The 19,061-nt window shown below is 45.6% G+C and overlaps 1 protein-coding gene across 9 annotated transcripts in view; it reads left to right on the forward strand.

Moving 5' to 3' along the window:
* Positions 1-19,061, forward strand: part of HDAC7 (histone deacetylase 7) — a 201,963-nt gene that overhangs the window by 67,549 nt on the left and 115,353 nt on the right. For 2 of the 9 annotated variants that reach the window (XM_082207916.1, XM_082207919.1), the window contains one exon: positions 18,385-18,450. The exons of 2 other annotated variants lie outside the window; for them this stretch is intronic. In XM_082207916.1, coding sequence (XP_082064042.1) covers positions 18,385-18,450 — 66 coding nt within the window. Of the gene's footprint in view, positions 1-17,022; positions 17,923-18,206; positions 18,451-18,578; positions 18,914-19,061 lie in introns of those variants that run through there. 5 more of the 9 variants (XR_014215629.1, XM_082207912.1, XM_082207914.1 and 2 more) reach the window with 4 other exon arrangements.

A 19,061-nucleotide genomic window follows, 5' to 3' on the forward strand; every position in this document is an offset into this window, starting at 1 on the left:
GATCACAGGATGGTTCACAACATAGAAAACACAAAATATGTAATAAAACAAAAACAAAACAAACCAACAACCCCACTTCCCTCACATTGAGCCCAGTTACAGTGAACCAGGTAGAGGTCCTTCTCTTTAGTGGCACCCACCCTGTGGAACACCCTCCCACCAGATGTCAAAGAGAAAAACAACTACCAGACTTTTAGAAGACATCTGAAGGCAGCCCTGTTTAGGGAAGCTTTTAATGTTTAATAGACGTTATAGACATATATTTTAATATTTTGTTGGAAGCCGCCCAGAGTGGCTAGGGAAATCCAGCCAGATGGGCGGGGTATAAAATAATAAGAAGAAGAAGAATGTTACTCAGTCAAACGCCTGGTTGAGGATAAATGTTTTCGCCTGATGCCTAAAGATATGTAATGAAGATTTGTAATGAAGGCACCCGATGAGCCTTCCTGGGGAGAACATTCCACAAATGGGAAGCTACCACAGAAAAGGCCCATTCTTGTGTTTCCACCCTCTGGGCCTTTCATGGAGGAGGCCCATGAAGAAGGGCCCAGTGGATGATCCTGGCATCGGGGTAGGTTGATAAGGGGAGAGGTTTGAGGTATTGTGGTCCTGAGCCATTTAAGGCCTTGTAGGTCAAAACCAGCACTTTGAATTGGGTCCAGAAACTAATTGGCAGGCAGTGCAGTTGGGCCACGATCCGTTATATGCTTAAACTGTCTTGAGCATATAGCTGAAGTTTCCAAACCCTCTTCAGAAGCAGCTGTCTGTTTAATGTGTTACAGGAATCTAAACTAGAGGTTGCCAGAGCACAGATGCTGTAAGTTAGGCCATCCCTGTCCAGATAGGGGTGCAGCTGAGTCGTGCCAAGGATTACGGGTAGATGTTCTGCGACCTCATTTCCTGGGAATACTCCTGTGCCAGGCACCACAGGGAGGCACTTAACCAGCCAGGTTTCCCCTTGCATTAAGTTACAGCAAGCCCAAGTTATTTATTTTGTTAAATATCTATCCTGCCCTTCCAAGAGTCCAGCACAATGGTGCCCCGTGGCACAGCTTTGGTGGATGTTATCGAGCCAGCAGGAGGCCAGAGCCAGTGACAGGAAGAGCCACCTAAGGCTCCATTTACACTGTACATTTACACCACTGTAAACAACCATGGATTCCCCCAAAGAATCCTGGCAACTGTGACCTGTTTAGGGGGCTGAGAGTTGTTAGGAGAGCCCTTTTCCTCTCACAGAGCTGCAGTTGCCAGAGTTTCCTGGGAAGAGGGAACGACCATGCTTGGAATTGTAGCTTTGTGGGGGAAATAAGGGTCTGGGGCAGGGGGGAAACCATGACTGTTACAGTGGTACAGTACTGCTTTAAATGCATGGTACAGATGTGGCCTAGTATTGTCCCTGTCCTCTTCATGCTGAGTTCTGCAAGGGGCAATGGCAAGACTGAAGCTGCCGCAGAGGAAACTGACAGGCAATGCCACTCCCAGAACTGGTCGTAAGAGAGGAGACAGGCAGATGGATGGTGGGGCAGGGCAGGTTGAGGGTGGTGGGGCAGTGCCCTACTTGTTCTGATGGAGCAGCACCAGAGGCAGATTAGGGGAGTGCTACTGGTTGGCCCACCCTGGGCACTGAGCCGAGAGTGCACAGCAGTTGGTGCCACAACAGTGACTTAGAATGGAGCCCAGGGCGCAGCTGAAATTTGAAAGCCCAAAGTACGCCACTAGCAGCTCCCCAGGCTCAGTGTGAAGAACATGGTCTATCACTCCCCACTACCACTTTCCCCTTTATGCTCTTCGTTAGCTCTGCTGCCACACTCTGTGCCAGCCAAATCCCAAAGGCCTTCCAAAGGTCTCATGCCAGGGGTGAGTAGTGCCAGGGTCACAGGAGCATGCAGGTAGGCACAGTTCAAAGATGGAGATAACTCTTCATTAGCAAAAACACAACCTCCGCAGACTTGGTTGAGTGTCAGGCCTAAGGAGCAGAACACCTCATTCCCAGTGGCCTTCCTCCATGAAAATCAGTTGCCAAGACTGAACATCCCTGCTTCCTCACAACAGTCTATGTCTCCTCCTTTCCAGGGCTTTCCCCAAGCAATTGGAGATTGTGCCTGCCTGCAACCAACCTCTCCTCCGCCCTTTTTATACTACTTCTGGTTCTGGGAGACAAGCGGAGAGGGGAGCTTGTTGCAGCAGGAGGGGGAAACACCTGTGACTCTTCACCAGCCTGACTCCTCTCTGCCTCTTGGCCTCCCTCATCCCACTCTCCTGCTTGAACTTCTGCCTCTGATTCTGGACTTCTCTCTGCCACAGACTCTCCCAGCTCACTAAGCCCCATTACCTCTTCAGTTTCTGCCACCTCTTCCTTCCAGTCTTCTCCCTCTTCTCCCTCTTCATTGTCGTCCCACCATCATTCCCCAGCCTCTGAGCCTTCTTCCCTTTGGGGCTCCCCAGCTGGTTCCTCCCACTATTCCTCTGCGTCCAACCAGTCCACGACATCCAGAGACAAAGGTGGGTGGAGCAACTAATGTGAATTTTCCTTGTGTACAGTAGACCAGTTCCTACACATGCTCACACCCTCTTTATCTTCCACCAAGAGGCACTATCAGGATTCAGGAGCACATTCCAGCTGCAAAAACTTGGAGAGGTGAAGCAGGGTGAAGGAAGGGGAGAGTTCTAAGAGCCAGCTCTAGAGGCCCGGGGGGGGGCTGCATTCGGACCTTGGACCCGAGGTTCCCCCCCTACATATTGCAGGCTCTTACCACACGGGATCTGAAGGCACAAGGTGGTGCAGCAACTGTGATGAAGCTCAGCTGGTCCAGATCTGGCCCATGTGGTGATGGGAGATTGCATGGAAACCCCCTGTCCATTGCCCTGCCTGGAGTTCCACAGAGGAAAGATGGGGTAGAGAGATGTACTCAATAAATAATTATGGGGAGAGCTTCTCCTGTTAAGTTTTTGTATGTCACACCACTGTGAACTGCACATGTGATCCTGTCAGGAGGAGGATAAAAAGTTCGCAGTCCTAGTCAAGGGAGCTTGCTCTGAACCTCAGTGTGATTGTTGTGTGTTTCTACCTTGGTTATTTATGAGTGCGGCTTCCAAGCCGGGGGGGGGGCACACATCCACATTCGACCTTTTGCTAGAGTGTGGCTCTGGTAAACGGGGATAATTTGCATAGGCGGGGAAGATCATTCACTTGCTTACACTGTGGGTTCTGGCAACCGAAGCCAGGTTACGATTGCCAAGACACCCTGAGCAGAGATGAGAAACAAACATATAACAAGGAAACAGGGGCAGCAGGGGCTTCAGTGTGTAGGCACAGCTGCAACCAGAGCTTCGGTCTTGGTGCAAAAACAGTGTCTTTGAGGTGCAAACTCACGGGCTGGAGCCATTTACCAGTGGAGACCCATCAGGCATAGACTGGGGTGAGCTGCCTGTGCAAGTACAAGTCACATCTACACCATACATTTAAAACACATTTAAAGTGCATTTGGCCTTCCACAATCCTGAGAACTGTAGTTTGTTCAGGGTGGTGGGAATTGGAGGGGTAAACTATAGTTCCCAAGATTCCTTAGAAGAAGTCATGTGCTGTGAATGCATGGGGTAGGTGTGGCAGTAACTACTGGCCAGGGATTCTAAATTTTAAGGGAAGAAATCTAGGGTACAAATGGAATGATAAATGCAATTCAGATGCTTAAAGTGCTTTACAGTCATTACCTAGTTGGAGTATTTGCAACAGCTCTGTTGGAAACCAATGTGGTGTCATTGTTAAAGAGTGTCCAATGAGGACCTGGGGGGCCAGGATTCAAATTCTCCCACTGGGCCACGAAACTCCCTCTCAGCCTAACCTACCGCACAGGGTTGTGGTGAGGATAAAATGGGGAGGAAGACAATTACAGGCACCTTGGAGGAATGGAAGAAAGGAGAATGATCCCCCATGCTGCAGGTGGAGGGGCGGGGAGGTGAGTGAGTGAGTGAGTGAGAGTGAGAGACTTCGCAAGGGCCATCTAGTGACTTCATAGCACATTTGAATTGGGGACGCCCTGATCTGCAACTCCATCTCTTAGCCATTATGCTCTGCACAGCCCTGTGATATTTGTGGCAAAACTATAATTGGCGCTGGGAGTGTCTTGCTGCTGAAAGGAAGGGTGAGGCTAGCCATGTTTAAATGCTAATTGTGGTGGTTAAGGTCATTTGCTAATGGTACACAAATGTAGCTTGAAGGAGGAAGGGCCGAGTGGGACTTGTGCCTCTCGCGCTCTCCCTCTCTCTCTCTCTCTGTTGACTTTCCTGAGAAGGATCCATTGGCCATAAAATAAAAAAGTTGCCATGCCATGGTTTATATTGTTTGGGGCACGGGGAGTATGTTAACATTTCCGTCAGTAAATGATGTAGAAAGTAGGTCAGAGAGGCCCCTAACTATAACCAGACTCTTTCAGAGGAACTGCACTGCTGCTGCTGCTGCTGCTGCTGCACCCAGCTGGCTCTTTCACTTTAATTTCCAGCATAGCATTTCTGTCCCTCCTGTTGGAGGAAAGAGACAATCCTTTTTAAAAAGAAAAGAAAAGAAAAAGAGTCAAAGGCAGCATGGTAGAAAATGGTGCTTCTCATGGTGCTCGTTTCTTCTTTACTGCCATCTTTAGCTGAAACAATTTTGCAGGGTTCTTGCTTTTTAAAAAAGCACTGTGAAAATCTGAGAACAGAGACAGACAACTGTTTTTAAGAATGCAGAGAAAGTGGTTGGCAGATGGCTCCGCTTCCTGTATTTTTGTTTGCCTACTGGTCAAACAGGTTCTGTAGGTTTTAAAACAACAAAAACCTGCAAAGCCTGTTTTCCAGAGAGAAAACTGTAATGGTACTATGTACATTAGGAGCACTGACCCCTTCTTCCAAGCTACCTACAAATCTCAGGTGGGGAGAAAAAACACCCTGTCATCTGTTTCCAAAGATAGTGGGAAACTGCTTTGGATGGTTGAAAGACTGTGGGCATCAAGGAGTCTGTCATATCACCTTCACCCCTCTGAAAAAGCACCCAGCCCTTCACTTCTGCAGAGGTCCCCGAATGGAGGGGTAATTATCATAAATACTAGTCCTCTGTGATGTGACCATGTCTCCAGGCTGTCCCTTTGTACTGGGCTTTTCAAGTGTGTGTTTGTGTTTAAATCAATGTAAAGTCATTTAAAGCAAACCTCTCTCCTGTACCACCAGGAGACAGAGCCATAGGATTGGGGCTGGGAAGGGGGTCTCTGCATTCCCCTTGAACAGAAGAGGCCCAAGCTGTAACTCTCCTGAAAGAGGTGCATCTTGATCCATTTCAGCAGAGCAGTTGCTCACAGTCTTGTTTATTTGGAATCAAATGTAGGACACACATGCACTGCAGGCAACCTTTGCTTCTTTCTGGTTTTGATTTAGTTTGGGTGGATCCAGTTGCTTAGGTGCTGCTTTCCTTCTGCTCACTGCAGAGCTGCCTTCCTAGAAGAGGAACCCTGTGTTTCCCCAGCATTTCTTTTATAGTTACCCCAGAACTTTCAAGCATTTAACTTGGGCACATTCAGCTTTATGTGTGTGGCAATAAAACAACAAAACAAAACAAAACAAAACGGGGGAGCGGTTCCAGGGGAAATGACAGTTGGCAATCCCAGCTGCCACTGAACCCATACACGCAATTTTGGTTTTAGGCACAATCTGTGGAACATGACCCCCACCCAAATTGCTGGCTTACAGAGCCACCCCTCTGTGCTTCTGCATGAGTCACCAGTCACTTCCAGGCAACCTGTTTGCCGAGCATTCATCCTGATTCTATTTACACATAGCTTGTGGAGAGGTTTGACGCTATCAGCCATTTATTGTGCATTTATTCTCATTTGTTTGCAGGGAGGTTAAACAATGTTGCCTCAAGCACCCCACATTTTCAGGTGCACTCACTGTCACTTTCTTTAACCGGAAAAAAACAAAATCTGAAGGTGTGGGAGCAGGTTTGTTTTGTCCCACTGAGAGCTGCGTGTGCAAAGCAACAGGCAGGGCAGCAATGACATGGGGGAAGCAGTGTCTCTGTTGCATCCCACTTTGATGTGTGACTTCAGTCTCCCGGACAGATTGAGATGGATACTACCTGCCCATTTGGGGTGACAATGCTGCCTCCCTTACCTGCCTCCTGGTGTACATAGATTCTGCATGTGGCCAAGAGAAGGGAGGGGAACATACTAAAAAAGGTAAAGGTACCCCTGACCGTTAGGACATACTAAGGGCAAACCTTTATTGCTCCTCTGAGGAAACAGGTGGTTTTCTTCTTGAACTTCCATGCAGATTCTTGAACATCCTCAAGGACCACATACAGTCCCTGAGTCACAGTTTGGTCCTTCCATTAGACCAGCCTTGTTGCCTTTCAGATGTTGCTGGGCTGCAGCTCACTTCATCCCTGAGCATTGGCCATGCTGACCAGGGCAGATGGGAGCTGTACTCCAAAACATCTGGAGGTACCATGTTGGGGAAAGCTGAATTAGACCATGCAGGTGGAGGCCTACAAATAGGTTTCTGGGTTGAGGAAAGCGAGTTTTTTAGGAGTCTGCTGAAGAGGGAAATTTTACCTGGTGTATCCCTTAGAAAGGCAGATCCTGTGTTTGCAGCCAGCATTCTCTTTTGTGGACCCAGTTGCTTCTCATCTGCTGGCTTGAGCCAGGACGATCTCTTCCAGTCAATGGGGACGCTGAAGGAGACACTGAAGAGAAAAGCCCATGTGCATCCTTGCAGAGGGAGTCAATGGGTTTCTTTCTTTCTGTGCTGTTCCTTCTTTGGAAAAGGGAAGTGCAATCCAGTGGCCAGGGAAACCTCATGCAATTCTGTTTGTTAGAAATGCAGTTCCTGGTCTTTTAGAAGAAGCTGAGTTGAAGCTGGTCTATGTGTCACATCCCTCTTGAGCGAGAAGCTGGAAATTGCCTTTGCCTGATGGCTTCTCCACTTTGTCACCATAAAGGGTGGCTTGGTGGATCATCACATGGTTCATTGGTGTCTCAAGTATGGGAAACCCCCACATCAGGCAGTAGAGCCACAAGAAAGACCATAATTCAGTGGTAGAGCGTACGAGAGCGAATGAGTGTCCATATTATAGCAAGTGCTACTCTGGAACTGACTGAGCTATTCCTACAATTGCAGAATGTAGCCTCAAATATCTGTAAAGCCATGCGAGCCACGCCTTTATTCTAAGCAACTATTTGGGGGGCAGGAGTTTCCTACCTCCTTCGTACCGGGGTCATCTATACCATGTTCACTCAGAGTGACCTTGTGGCACTTTCTAGGGCCTTAGCATCTTGGGACTTCTTTTTAGTTTCACATGAATGAATTCTCTTGATTTGTACAACACATTTTCCCCACTTCCATGATAGTCATGCTCCCTGGTATATATTTTCTTGTAATGATAATCCAATTAAGCTACCTTTTTTGTGTCTTGTTTTTGTCTTGTGGGTATAAATAGCCGCATGAGAGCGGCTTGTGCTAATTTTATGCCTCTTCCCTTGCTGACGTAGTTTTTGGTTTTGGTTTTGATGAGCTGGGTCATATCAAATGTCAGAGAGGCAGCCACTTGAAAGGAAGTGTAGCTCGTAACTGAGTCCCCTGGAGACCAGGCGCAGGAAATGACAGCAGTGAAATGAAACACCTCCAGCCTCACTTTCATCTGGATATATGACAGCCTTGTAAATAAACTCAACAAAAGTACCAACCAGCCTACAAACAAACAAACGGGGGGGTGGGGGAGTGGGGGAGTGGCTCCTGCAGGCAGTTCACTGCATTTCTATGCTGGATATAGAAGAAGGGGTTTATCTCTTCTAGCATCCTGATTAGTTTCTGTGTGGAGCGCAGGGGAGGTAAGGAGTCATCTGTTCCTGCTCCTCCAGTCCTCCCACTAACCTGCATGGAATTTCTGGTTGCTTACCACTTCCAGGCTAGTGCTTAAATGCAAGGTTGGCAGTGATCCAGCAGGGCGCTTCTCATGTACTTAAATTTTGAAAGTTTCCTCCGACTACAATAGTTTCCTTTTGCTGATGTTTTCTTTCTAGCAACCGGAGTCTGGAACAGGAGATAAAATCCAGCTATACCTGACTCTGAAGAGAAACTCTTCGCTCAACAATCTTACCTGAAATGGAAACATTTGGAGTGGGGTAATAACCATTAAATTGCCAGTGCCAAGTAGGGTGGGCAGATGCAAGAAGCAGACGGGGATTTAATACCTGACAAACTACATCTGCTAAAAATCCCTCCTCTTATGCCACTCTTACAAGCATGTGAGTCCTCTCCTCTTTTGTATCTTTGCACCCAGATTTGGCCATTGAGGTTCATTACCTTGAGTAGGTAGGGTTGCCAGAGAGACTACACTGGGGTCTTTTCCATTATTCTGTGATATACTAAATGTGGATGCTAATTCCCACCAGCCCAACACAGCATGGCAAATGCTCTGGGATAACGGAACTTGTAGACCAGCAACATCTGGAGGACACCACATGAGCTTTCCCTGGCATATACCTTTGAAAGAGCAGAGGAAATGGAAGATAACCCACCCAGTTTCTCCATACACCCCTGTCCTGCCCCATCCTCTGTACATTACTTTTGCCAATAGGGAAGGAGCAATACAAAAGCTCTAGTAGAGGAAGAGGGCTGGAGAAGCTATTGCTTCAACATGTCTCAATTCCAGAAGAATTTTGCAAAACTGTTTTGCAAGGTGTCTGTGTTGAGCTTGGCAGTTCTATGAGTGCTGAGATGTTCATATTTGAACAATGATCCAGCTCTATTGATAACCCTTTTCGGTAAGGGAGTTGACCTTTCACCTGCTAAGATGGAGATCTAGCCCTCAAGGGACCTTTTACGTGTCTCTTGCTAGACATAACCTTCTGCATCACCCTGATGCTGGTTTTGATTCAAATACCTGGAATAACACACATACATAGACATATACACACACAGCCTCTGTGTTTGAATAGCAGTCCCAGATCTAGCTGAACTAAAACAATTTTGTTTGCCAATAAAGTGGCAAACTCATCACATAAGGCAGGCAGTGACTCAACCACTGGGTAAAGGCTGGCCGATTCCTTTCTTGAGATGCCAGGTGATGACTCAGCTGCTGGGTAAATTCACTTCTTGGGACTGCTTTACTTTATCACACTTTGTAAATGCAGTGGCATTAAAGAGAACCCATAAGAAAATGCAATTAATAGAGAGTGTGCTAAAAGAATAGTCCCTTTTACTTTATCTAGAGAGCACCAAAGTTTTGTGACAGAATGCACATACTTTCCCTAGGGCTCCGTGAAGTGGAACTGGTGCCTTTTCTCATTTTCTACAGCAGAAGTGAGGAACCTGCCCCCCCCCCCCAGCCACTGCTGCAGAACTCCAATTCCCATCATCAAGTATCACCAATAGTTAGGGACAAGGGGAGTTGTTGTAGTCAGCATGGTTTTGGTAATGGAGGGTTGTTGTTCCTCAGAAAAACAGATATGCATCATATACACCTGAGAGTCAGCCTCACTCAACATGATGAGCTTCTTTCTGAGCAAATGTGCATCAGACTGCCATCTTGGAGGCTTGCTTTGGGCAGGCAGAGTGGTTCTGCAGCAGTTTCTTCTTAGCCCTCTGCCTGCATCCTAAAACAGCAAAACCCTGTTTGGTGCTGTTTGGTGAGGAAGGAGAAGATTGATGATGATCATCTGACAACCACCAGCTTTATTTATTTATTTTCCACAACAGTTCCTCAATAGAGTCAGTTCTGCTGGAGCAGGAAGAACCTGGGATTTCAGAAGTGCACCTTTGAAAGTTCATAGCCAGCTTTAAAGTGCCCTCCACTGCTGGTCCCTTGGTTGTGGGTGGACATATTTTTGGATGCTTGCACAGGTGTCAGAAATGCTAGTTATGGCACTGGTAGTAACAGAGAGAACTGGAGGCCAAGGGTGTGGCTTGCAGCATGCAGAGTATTGGGCAGGGGGTAGGAGATGGAGAAGAGGGGCTGCTTAGCTAAACACCTTCTTCCAGTGATCCCAACGCATGAAACTTTCAAGTTTTCACTCTGCCAACCATGAGGGCTGTAAACGTACTGAAAGAAGGAAAGAGATTTTATCAAGAATCTGGGACTGGTAAAAATGTATATACAGTGTTACCTTCTGGCAACCAAAGCCAACATTTCTGGCTCACAAGCCCACAGCTCCCCTCACCCTCTTTAAGAATGGCTTTAGTGAGTAAAGTCAGAGCTGTAGTTCCTCCATTCTCCAATAAACAGGATTTTTTAAAAAATAAAAAAAATGGTGTAGGGGCACTTTGGAATAGAGAATAACATTTATTGTGTTTGTCCATCAACCATAGTGGAAGTTTACTCAGGGAGCTCCAAAGGGTAAAGAGAAGTATTGCTACCATTCCACCCATAAAACTGTCCATTCTGCCACAGCCTCTGTCTCACAAGACACCGCAAATTGATTTCTTTCTCTCTCTCTCTCTCTCTCTCTCTCTCTCTTTAATGTACTATCTATTTATTTGAGTTATATACTGCCCTTTGTCGAAAGAACTCAGGGCAGTTTGCAAGATAAAAACATGAGATAAAAGCACAAGTAGTTAAAACAGAAACAACAAAAGAATACCCCCAAACTTATTTAAAATGCTGTAGAATATTAACAATTACTCTTTCCCCTTCCTGGATACATACGTAACACAGCAATCTCTCTTAATGCTCAAAATCATACTTTGATTAAGCATAGACTGAACTCTCACAAAGATATCTCATAGAATCATAGAATCATAGAATCATAGAGTTGGAAGAGACCACAAGGGCCATCGGGTCCAACCCCCTGCCAAGCAGGAAACACCATCAGAGCACTAATTGGATCTCGATCCAATTAGGTGTTGTAGTTTTTAAAAAAGAACAACAACAACTTGGGATATTATCCTTTTGGTAATAAAGGAATGAGAAATGTGAATTAACAATAGGATACTAAGGAAACAGCCCTTCTCCCCCCAATGCTGTGCTAGTTCTCATCTCTTCAAGGCTGCCTTCCTAAGCATAAAGTGGAAGTAAATGCCATTAAAAACAAGTTTACACAGTTTATGCACAGTTACCTGTTACTAAGCCCCATGGAATTTAGCAGGACTTACTTCTGAGTAAGTGTGCTATCAGTCACATTTAATTTACATTGAAAACAATGGGATTTAAATCATTATTAAGCATTTGACTGGGACCCGTGTCTGCCCCTCGAGTTCAGTGGGGCACCTCATTGGGTCTCCCCCTCCCCAGGTAAGCAGAGTGTGGCTCAGACTATCAGTCTTGAGCCTCCAGGTGTTTTAACTGCAGCTCACATTAACCCCAGCCAGCAATCCAAAACATCTGGAGAGCAACAGCTTGGGGGAAGGTTGCCTCACCTGTATACTTTGTTAAAGCTGTGCCTGTTTTGTGTTTGTTTGGGTTTTTTTTAAAAAAAATCTTTTTATTTTAAACAAGGGAATAGAAACAACAGAGGTATTGTAAAAAGTTTATGACATTTTTTGGGGGGGAGGCTAAATGCAGACTTACATAACCAAAGAGATTTGAGGGAGAAAGATTGGGTGGGGTGGGGTGGGGAGGGTAAACAAGGTATTAACATGCCATACACAAAACGAAGGCTGAAGCAAGTCTGTGAGGGCACCAAGTTGGGAGTATGTATTTATTATTATTATTATACTGCCCTATACCCAGAGGTCTCAGGGAGATTTACAGAATAAAATCAGAATATAAACCCACAAAATACATGATCAAAATAAAAACAACCCAACTATAACCCAATATTCTTCACTGACTCCTCATTCCCTGGCAGGGAGGGGCATTCTTTTTTTAAAAAAATAATATTTTATTAAGTTTTATCAATGATAAAATTCAGAAAGAATACAAAAACAGAAAAATACAAAGTCAAAATACAAAAATACAAACATTAAGCACAAAAAAGAAGAAAAAAGAAAAACACATAAGGAAAAAACAAAACTCCCTCTTTTTTAACTCATCTTTAGTTAACTTATTTTCCTGACTTCCTCACGCCTCCCTTTTTTGTATCCCTTTTTTAAAATTGGTTCAGCAAATTCATATCCAATTTAGTTTATCTATTATCAATCCCATCTTACATTTTACCTTGTTGCTAGAACCCCTTCAATTCATTTCAACGTCATCAACATTCAAAAATTTTGCAATGTTTCTGTAAATAAGTTTTAAATTTCCTCCTATCTTCTTCCACCAACTCTTCTCCCTGGTCTCGGATTCTGCCAGTCATTTCCGCCATTTCCATGTAGTCCATTAATTGCATTTGCCATTCTTCCAGAGTGGGTAGATCTTGTGTCTTCCAGTGCTTTGCGATAAGAATTCTTGCTGCTGCTGCAGCATACATTAAAAAAGTTCTATCCTTCTTTAACACCGATTGGCCAACTATGCCCAAGAGAAAGGCCTCTGGTTTCTTCAGAAAGGTATATTTAAATACCTTTTTCATTTCATTATAGATCATTTCCCAGAAAGCCTTAATCTTTGGGCACGTCCACCAAAGGTGAAAGAATGTACCTTCAATTTCTTTACATTTCCAACATTTATTATTGGGCAAGTGATAGATTTTTGCAAGCTTGACGGTAGTCATGTACCACCTATACATCATTTTCATAATATTCTCTCTTAAGGCATTACATGCCGTGAATTTAATCCCGGTGGTCCACAACTTCTCCCAGTCAGCAAACATACCGTATTTTTCACTCTATAGGACGCACTTTTTCCCCTTCAAAAATGAAGGGGAAATGTGTGTGCGTCCTATGGAGCGAAGACGCCATAGCCCCGCGACCCTCTCCCAGCTGGAGAGGTGACGCGCGGCTATGGCAGGAGCCTTTACAGCCCCGCGTCACCTCTCCAGCCGGGAGAGTGCACGCGGGGCTAAAGCAGCCCCCCGCGACCCTCTCCCAGCTGGAGAGGTGACGCACGGCTATGGCAGGAGCCTCTCCGCTGCGCCTTTCCGCTGTTCCCTGACCTGCTCTTTGGGGCTGGTGGTGGGCTTCCCCCCGCCAGCCCCAAAGAGCAGGTCGAAAGGAACTGAAGCCTGGAGAGCGAGAGTGGTCAGTGCACACCGACCCCTCTCGCTCTCCAAGCTTCTAAGGTAGCCGCCTGAACGCACCTTAAACGGCACCTTGTTTTAGAGCGGGAAAACGAGGGGGAAAGTTCTCCCCCTCTCTGTGCAGCGCCTCCTGCCGCTTCACTGAAGGGGCGCTGGGCAGAGAGGAGAAGAATTTGTTCTCCCCCCTCTAAGACAAAGTGCGTCCTATTGTCCGGTGCGTCCTATGGTGTGAAAAATACGGTAATATTATATCCTATATCTTGTGCCCATTTTATCATTGCAGATTTTACCGTTTCTTCTTCGGTATTCCATTTCAACAGCAGATTGTACATTCTTGATAATATCTTAGCATTGGGTTCTAACAGTTCTGTTTCGATCTTTGATTTTTCCACCTGGAAACCAATTTTTTTATCCAAGTTATAAGCCTCTCTTATTTGAAAATAATGTAGCCAGTCTCGCACCTTCTCTTTAAGCTTGTCATAACTCTGTAATTTCAATTTCTCACCTTCCTGCTCTAAAATTTCCCAGTATTTTGGCCATTTGGCCTCCATATTAAGTTTTTTCAAAGCTTTCGCTTCCATAGGTGATAGCCACCTTGGAGTTTTACTCTCCAGAAAGTCTTTATATCTCATCCAAACATTAAACAATGCTTTCCTGACAATATGGTTTTTAAATGCCTTATGTGCTTTTACCTTGCCATACCACAGATATGCATGCCACCCAAATATGTTGTCATACCCTTCAAGATCCAAAACATCTGTATTTTCAAGAAGCAGCCATTCCTTCAGCCAGCAAAAAGCTGCTGCCTCATAATAAAGTTTCAAGTCTGGCAGGGCAAACCCCCCTCTGTCTTTAGCATCAGTAAGTATCTTAAATTTTATTCTGGGCTTTTTGCCCTGCCAGACAAATCTAGATATGTCTCTTTGCCACTTCTTGAAACAATCCATCTTGTCAATGATTTGCAATGATTGAAATAAAAATAACATTCTCGGCAATACATTCATCTTGATAACAGCAATTCGACCTAGCAAAGAAAGCTTCAAATTTGACCAGATTTCTAAGTCTTTTTTCACTTCTGCCCAACATTTCTTATAGTTATCTTTAAATAAATTCACATTCTTAGAAGTCATATTCACCCCCAGGTATTTTACCTTCTTTACTAATGTTAAGTCTGTCTCTTTCTGAAACCTCTCTCTCTCTATCGGCATCAATTTTTTCTCCAAAACCTTGGTTTTTAACTTATTCAGTTTAAAACCTGCCACCTGTCCAAAATCCTGGATTACTTCCAAAGCCCTCTTAGTACTAGATGTTGGCTCCTGTAATGTCAAAACCAGGTCATCTGCAAAAGCATTAAGTTTGTATTGTTTAACTCCGACCTGAATACCTTGAATCAAGTGGTCCCTTCTAATCATATTTAGCAAGACCTCCAGAACCAAGATGAAAAGTAATGGGGAAATTGGGCAGCCTTGTCGTGTCCCTTTCTCTATTTTAAACTCTTCTGTCACCACACCATTAACTATCAATTTAGCTTTTTGTTTAGAATAAATTGCACCTATACCGTTTTCAAAGTTTTGTCCAACCCCCATCCCCTGAAGGTTTTTCTTCATAAAACTCCAGGAAATATTATCAAAGGCTTTCTCCGCATCTACAAAAATCAAAACTGCTTTTGTGTTGATGTTCACCTGCAGCTTTTCTAAGATGTTAATTATATTCCTCATACTGTCCGATAGATGCCTTCCAGGGAGAAAGCCGGTCTGGTCTTTATGTATCACCTCTGCCAATACTTTTTTCAGTCTTCTAGCCAAAATGTCTGCAAAAATTTTGTAATCCACATTAAGTAGGGATATGGGGCGATAGTTCTTAAGTTGTGTCTTTTCAGACTCAGTTTTCAGTATAAGTGTGATATAAGCTTCTTTGCACGTCTCAGGCGCTTTCCCCCCCTCCATAATTTCATTGCAAACCTCCTTTAATGGTTGAATTAAGTAGTCTTTCAAAGTTCTGTAGTACTTGGAGGTTAATCCATCAGGCCCTGGAGATTTGCCCAGTTGCATACTCTGAATCGCACCTTCCACCTCTTGTTCAGTTATTTTGTAGTTCAATAATTTATTTTCTTGAGAGATTTTTTGTAATCCATTAGTTTTCAAAAATTGGTCAATTTTTATCTCAATCTTCAGCCCTTGTGTATAAAGTTGTTTAAAGTATCTCTGGAAGCAATTTCTAATCTCCTGTGGGTTCTGTATGTTCTTTCCATCCACTTCAAGGTTGGTAACCGTATTTAACTTTTGTCTCTTCTTCAACTGCCACACTAACAGCTTCCCACATTTATTAGCTGATTCGAAGGTATTTTGTCTCATCTGTTTAATTTTCCATTCAATATCCTGATTTATCATTTTCATATATTGAACTTGATATAACTTAATTTCTCTCAAGGTCTCTTGTGACTTTGGTTTAGCTCTAAGTTTCTTCTCTCCTTCTCTTATTTTCTCCAAAATCTTTTCTTTTTTCTCGTTTTGAGTTCTCCTTTTTATTGAATTCTGCTGTATCAAGAACCCTCTCATTACAGCTTTACTTGCGTCCCAGATTATTCTTTTTTCCACAATGGTCTTCAAATTTATCTCAAAATAATCTTTCATAATTTTTTGGGCCTTCTTGGTAATTTCTGGATCTCTAAACAAGGCATCATTCATCCTCCATCTGAAGGAACCAGTCAACGTTAGCTTCATTTCCATTTTCACAGGGTTATGGTCAGAGCATGTTTTTGGGCAGATTTCCACTTTTCGAATCTTGGGAGCCATTCCTCTGGTTATCGAGATTTGGTCAATCCTTGTCCAAGTCTTTTGGGCTTCAGAAAAGAAAGTCCCCTCTCTACCTAGGGGGTTCTTAGTTCTCCAGATATCAATTAAGTCCATATTGTCTGTCATTTCAAAAAAAGTTTTCAGTAATCTTCCATCTTTTGTCACCACTTGTCTTTCTGACTTGTCCATATTTGTCGATACCACTCCATTCATATCTCCAAGCATAATAATGTTATAGTCCATAAAGTCCAACAACGTCTCATGCAGTTTCTTAAAGAATTCTGATTTCCCCTCATTTGGTGCATATATCCCTACTATCAAAAGTCTCTCTCCTTGAAATTGTATTTCAATTGCCACAAATCTTCCTTGGTCATCTTTAAAAATGAATTTTGGTGATAAACTTTCTTTTGCGTAAATCACCACTCCTCTCTTTTTAACTTTATCTGATGAAATAAATTCTTGACCTAATCTTTTATTAATTAATACTTTCCTATGTATTCTAGTCACATGGGTTTCTTGCAAACATATCAAGTCCAATTTTTCCTTTTTCAATAGGTGAAAGATTCTTTTCCTCTTGTCAGGGGAGTTCAGACCTCAAATGTTCCCACTTAATACCTGCAGAGACATTGTGTAGTTATTCTATTTCCCCTCCAACTGCTCCCAATGATTGTTCTTGATCTGTGGGTGGTATCACTTCTGGTTTGTCCGATCCCAATGGTAGCTTTGCTGGGTCCAGAACTCCTGATTTTGGTATCTTTGGTTCTTTTCCCTCTGCCTCTTTTTGTAAATCTTCCTCGTGATCTTTCAGAAATCTCACTTTGTCCTCCTCTGATCTTATCTTCACCTTTTCCCCTCTGTAAGTGAAAGACAAACCCTGGGGAAATTCCCACCTGAAGATAATGCTGCGTCTTCTTAGCAGGTTCACTAGATCTCCGTAATTAACTCTGAGGTCCAATAGGTATTTTGGGATATCTTTAAAGATTTCTATCCTTGAATCCTCTATTTCCAGTGATTTCTGATAATGCAGGCCCAATATTTTATCCCTCTCTTCTTTGGATCTGAGTGTAATCAAGCAGTCCCTTACTTTGTTCTTTCTTCCCCCTTTACTCCCTTTACCAAGTCTGAAGGCAGTCACTATCTTAAGGGAGGGGCATTCTTTTGTCATTCACATCAGGTAGCCAAATGTCTTGGGCTGGCTTGGGTTGCCATGTGTCCTCTTTTTCCAAGACATGTCCTCTTTTTCGTGGATAGAGTTGTCATAGGAATCCATCGTTAAACACAGAAGTCAGCAAATGTGTCCTCTTTTTGGCTCTTCAGAATATGGCAACCCTAAATTAAATGAAATTAAATTCAGTTTGAGGTGGGTGTGGGAATCAGTGTGCGCTTTGGGTTGTATAGTATCAAGTCATATTATATAGTATCAAAATAAATTTTGGCATATACAACCAGATACAGTATCCCTGCCTCTATCAGGAGCATTGGCTGTTCTTCTGCAGTTCTCCTTGACGTGATGTTGTGAACAGGGAACAAATATGAAAGTTCAGAGAGGCTTCTTTATGTTGATGCGTGTTTGTCTCAAAGGAGACCTCATATGCGTGAGATTACCCGGCTAAAGGCAAGTTCACAGCTCTCACTGGGATTGTACGTACTTATGGGGCCCTTGTCAGAGAATCATATATAATAATATTTTGGGAATGATTCGTGTCCTTATGGAGCTGCTTTCTTTTGTACTTTCTGGATGACCCATGATCGTACTATAAAGTAGTTGGGTTAAATATTGCCAATCAAGGAATCAAGTTGCTTCTTTCTCCCCCGTGTGTTTCTTCTCAATAATTAATTCGGTGTGGCTTCAGCAAATTTTTATTCTAAAAGTCCGGCTCAGGATAAGAGAAGCTTTGGAGCCGCTGGCGACGGGGCTCCGCGCCCGAGATCCCGGCACCAGATGGAGCGCTTGAACAGCAAACTTTCCGTCAGCCCGCCTCTTGGCTGCGCTTTCGCCAATCGCGAGCGCCCCTGGCGAACAATGCGGCTCCCCCCGCCCCTCCCGTGCGGGTTTCTTTCTTTCTCTTGCGCCCCCCCCTTCCCTCCCGCTGCTGCTCCTTGTTCGCCGGCTCCGCCTTCGCTGCGCTCGCTGCCGTCGGGGGGTGTGAGGAGAGCGGGCGGGGAGAGTCGGGGCCGGGCGCAGGTGGATCCGCCCGCGGCTGCCGAGGGATGGAGCGGGCCGGTCTCGCCGAGCCCCGCCGCTGAGCTCGACTTGCTCTCCGCCGCGAAGGACAAAAGCGTCGCGGGCTTGATGGCCGCGGGAGCAGCCGGCTCGCTGGTCCCCGCGGAGCCGTGGATGTGAGCTCCGCAGGCGGGCTCGACGGGGCTCCCGGTGCGCTCCCTGCCCGAGGGAGGCAGCCGGCGGAAGGAGAGCCCCCCCCCCCCCATGCCCGGACTGCACCCTGCGCTGGGCAGCAGCAGCAGCAGCAGCGCCACTCACGACGCCGATTCTCTTTTCTCCTCCGCAGATGGACTTAAAGGGCGAGCAGCAGGCGACAAGAAGGGCGTGAGCGACCGCGGCGCCTCCAGCCAAGGTAAGGCGCGAGCAGCGGCGCGCCGGGGGCGACTCTCCGGCCAGGGCGGGTCGGCCGACTGCGCCTTGCAGGGCGGAGGGGAGCCGGCTGCCCGCGCGGCTGCGCTTGCGAAGGGCGCAAAGGGAGACGGCGGTTGGCCGGGGATGCGCGGCAGAAAGGGAAAGGAGGGAGAAGGCGAGGCCCGCAGAAGCTGTTTTTTGCATCTCTCTCTCCCCCCCCCCCCGCGTGACTCGGCCTGTGTGTGTGTGAGTGTGACAAGGCGAGGGACTTGGCCGGACCGCCCGCGAGGAAGAGAAAGGGGAGGAGGCGGCTTGACTTTCTCTTTCTCCGCCGACGGGAGGCGGAGAGGCCGCGTGCTGTGCCGAGGGCAAGGTTTGTTGAGAGCCCGGGGCTGCAGTCCCAATGACGCGTGGACTTCGAGGGAAGACTCTCACAAGTTCCTGGGGCTTCCAATGAACGCCAGGTCAGACTGCCGGTGTTCTCGTGGCTTCCTGGTGCTTCATCTCTTTCCCTAACCTCCGCCCCTCCCTTTAAGGCGCGCGATGTTGCCCGGAGTGTCATTGCGCCCCGTTACATGTTCTTTGGCTGCATGGCTTTGACGTTGTTCATTG

This window comes from Podarcis vaucheri (genome assembly GCF_965113315.1).
Source record: "Podarcis vaucheri genome assembly, chromosome: 2".
Taxonomy (NCBI): domain Eukaryota; kingdom Metazoa; phylum Chordata; class Lepidosauria; order Squamata; family Lacertidae; genus Podarcis; species Podarcis vaucheri.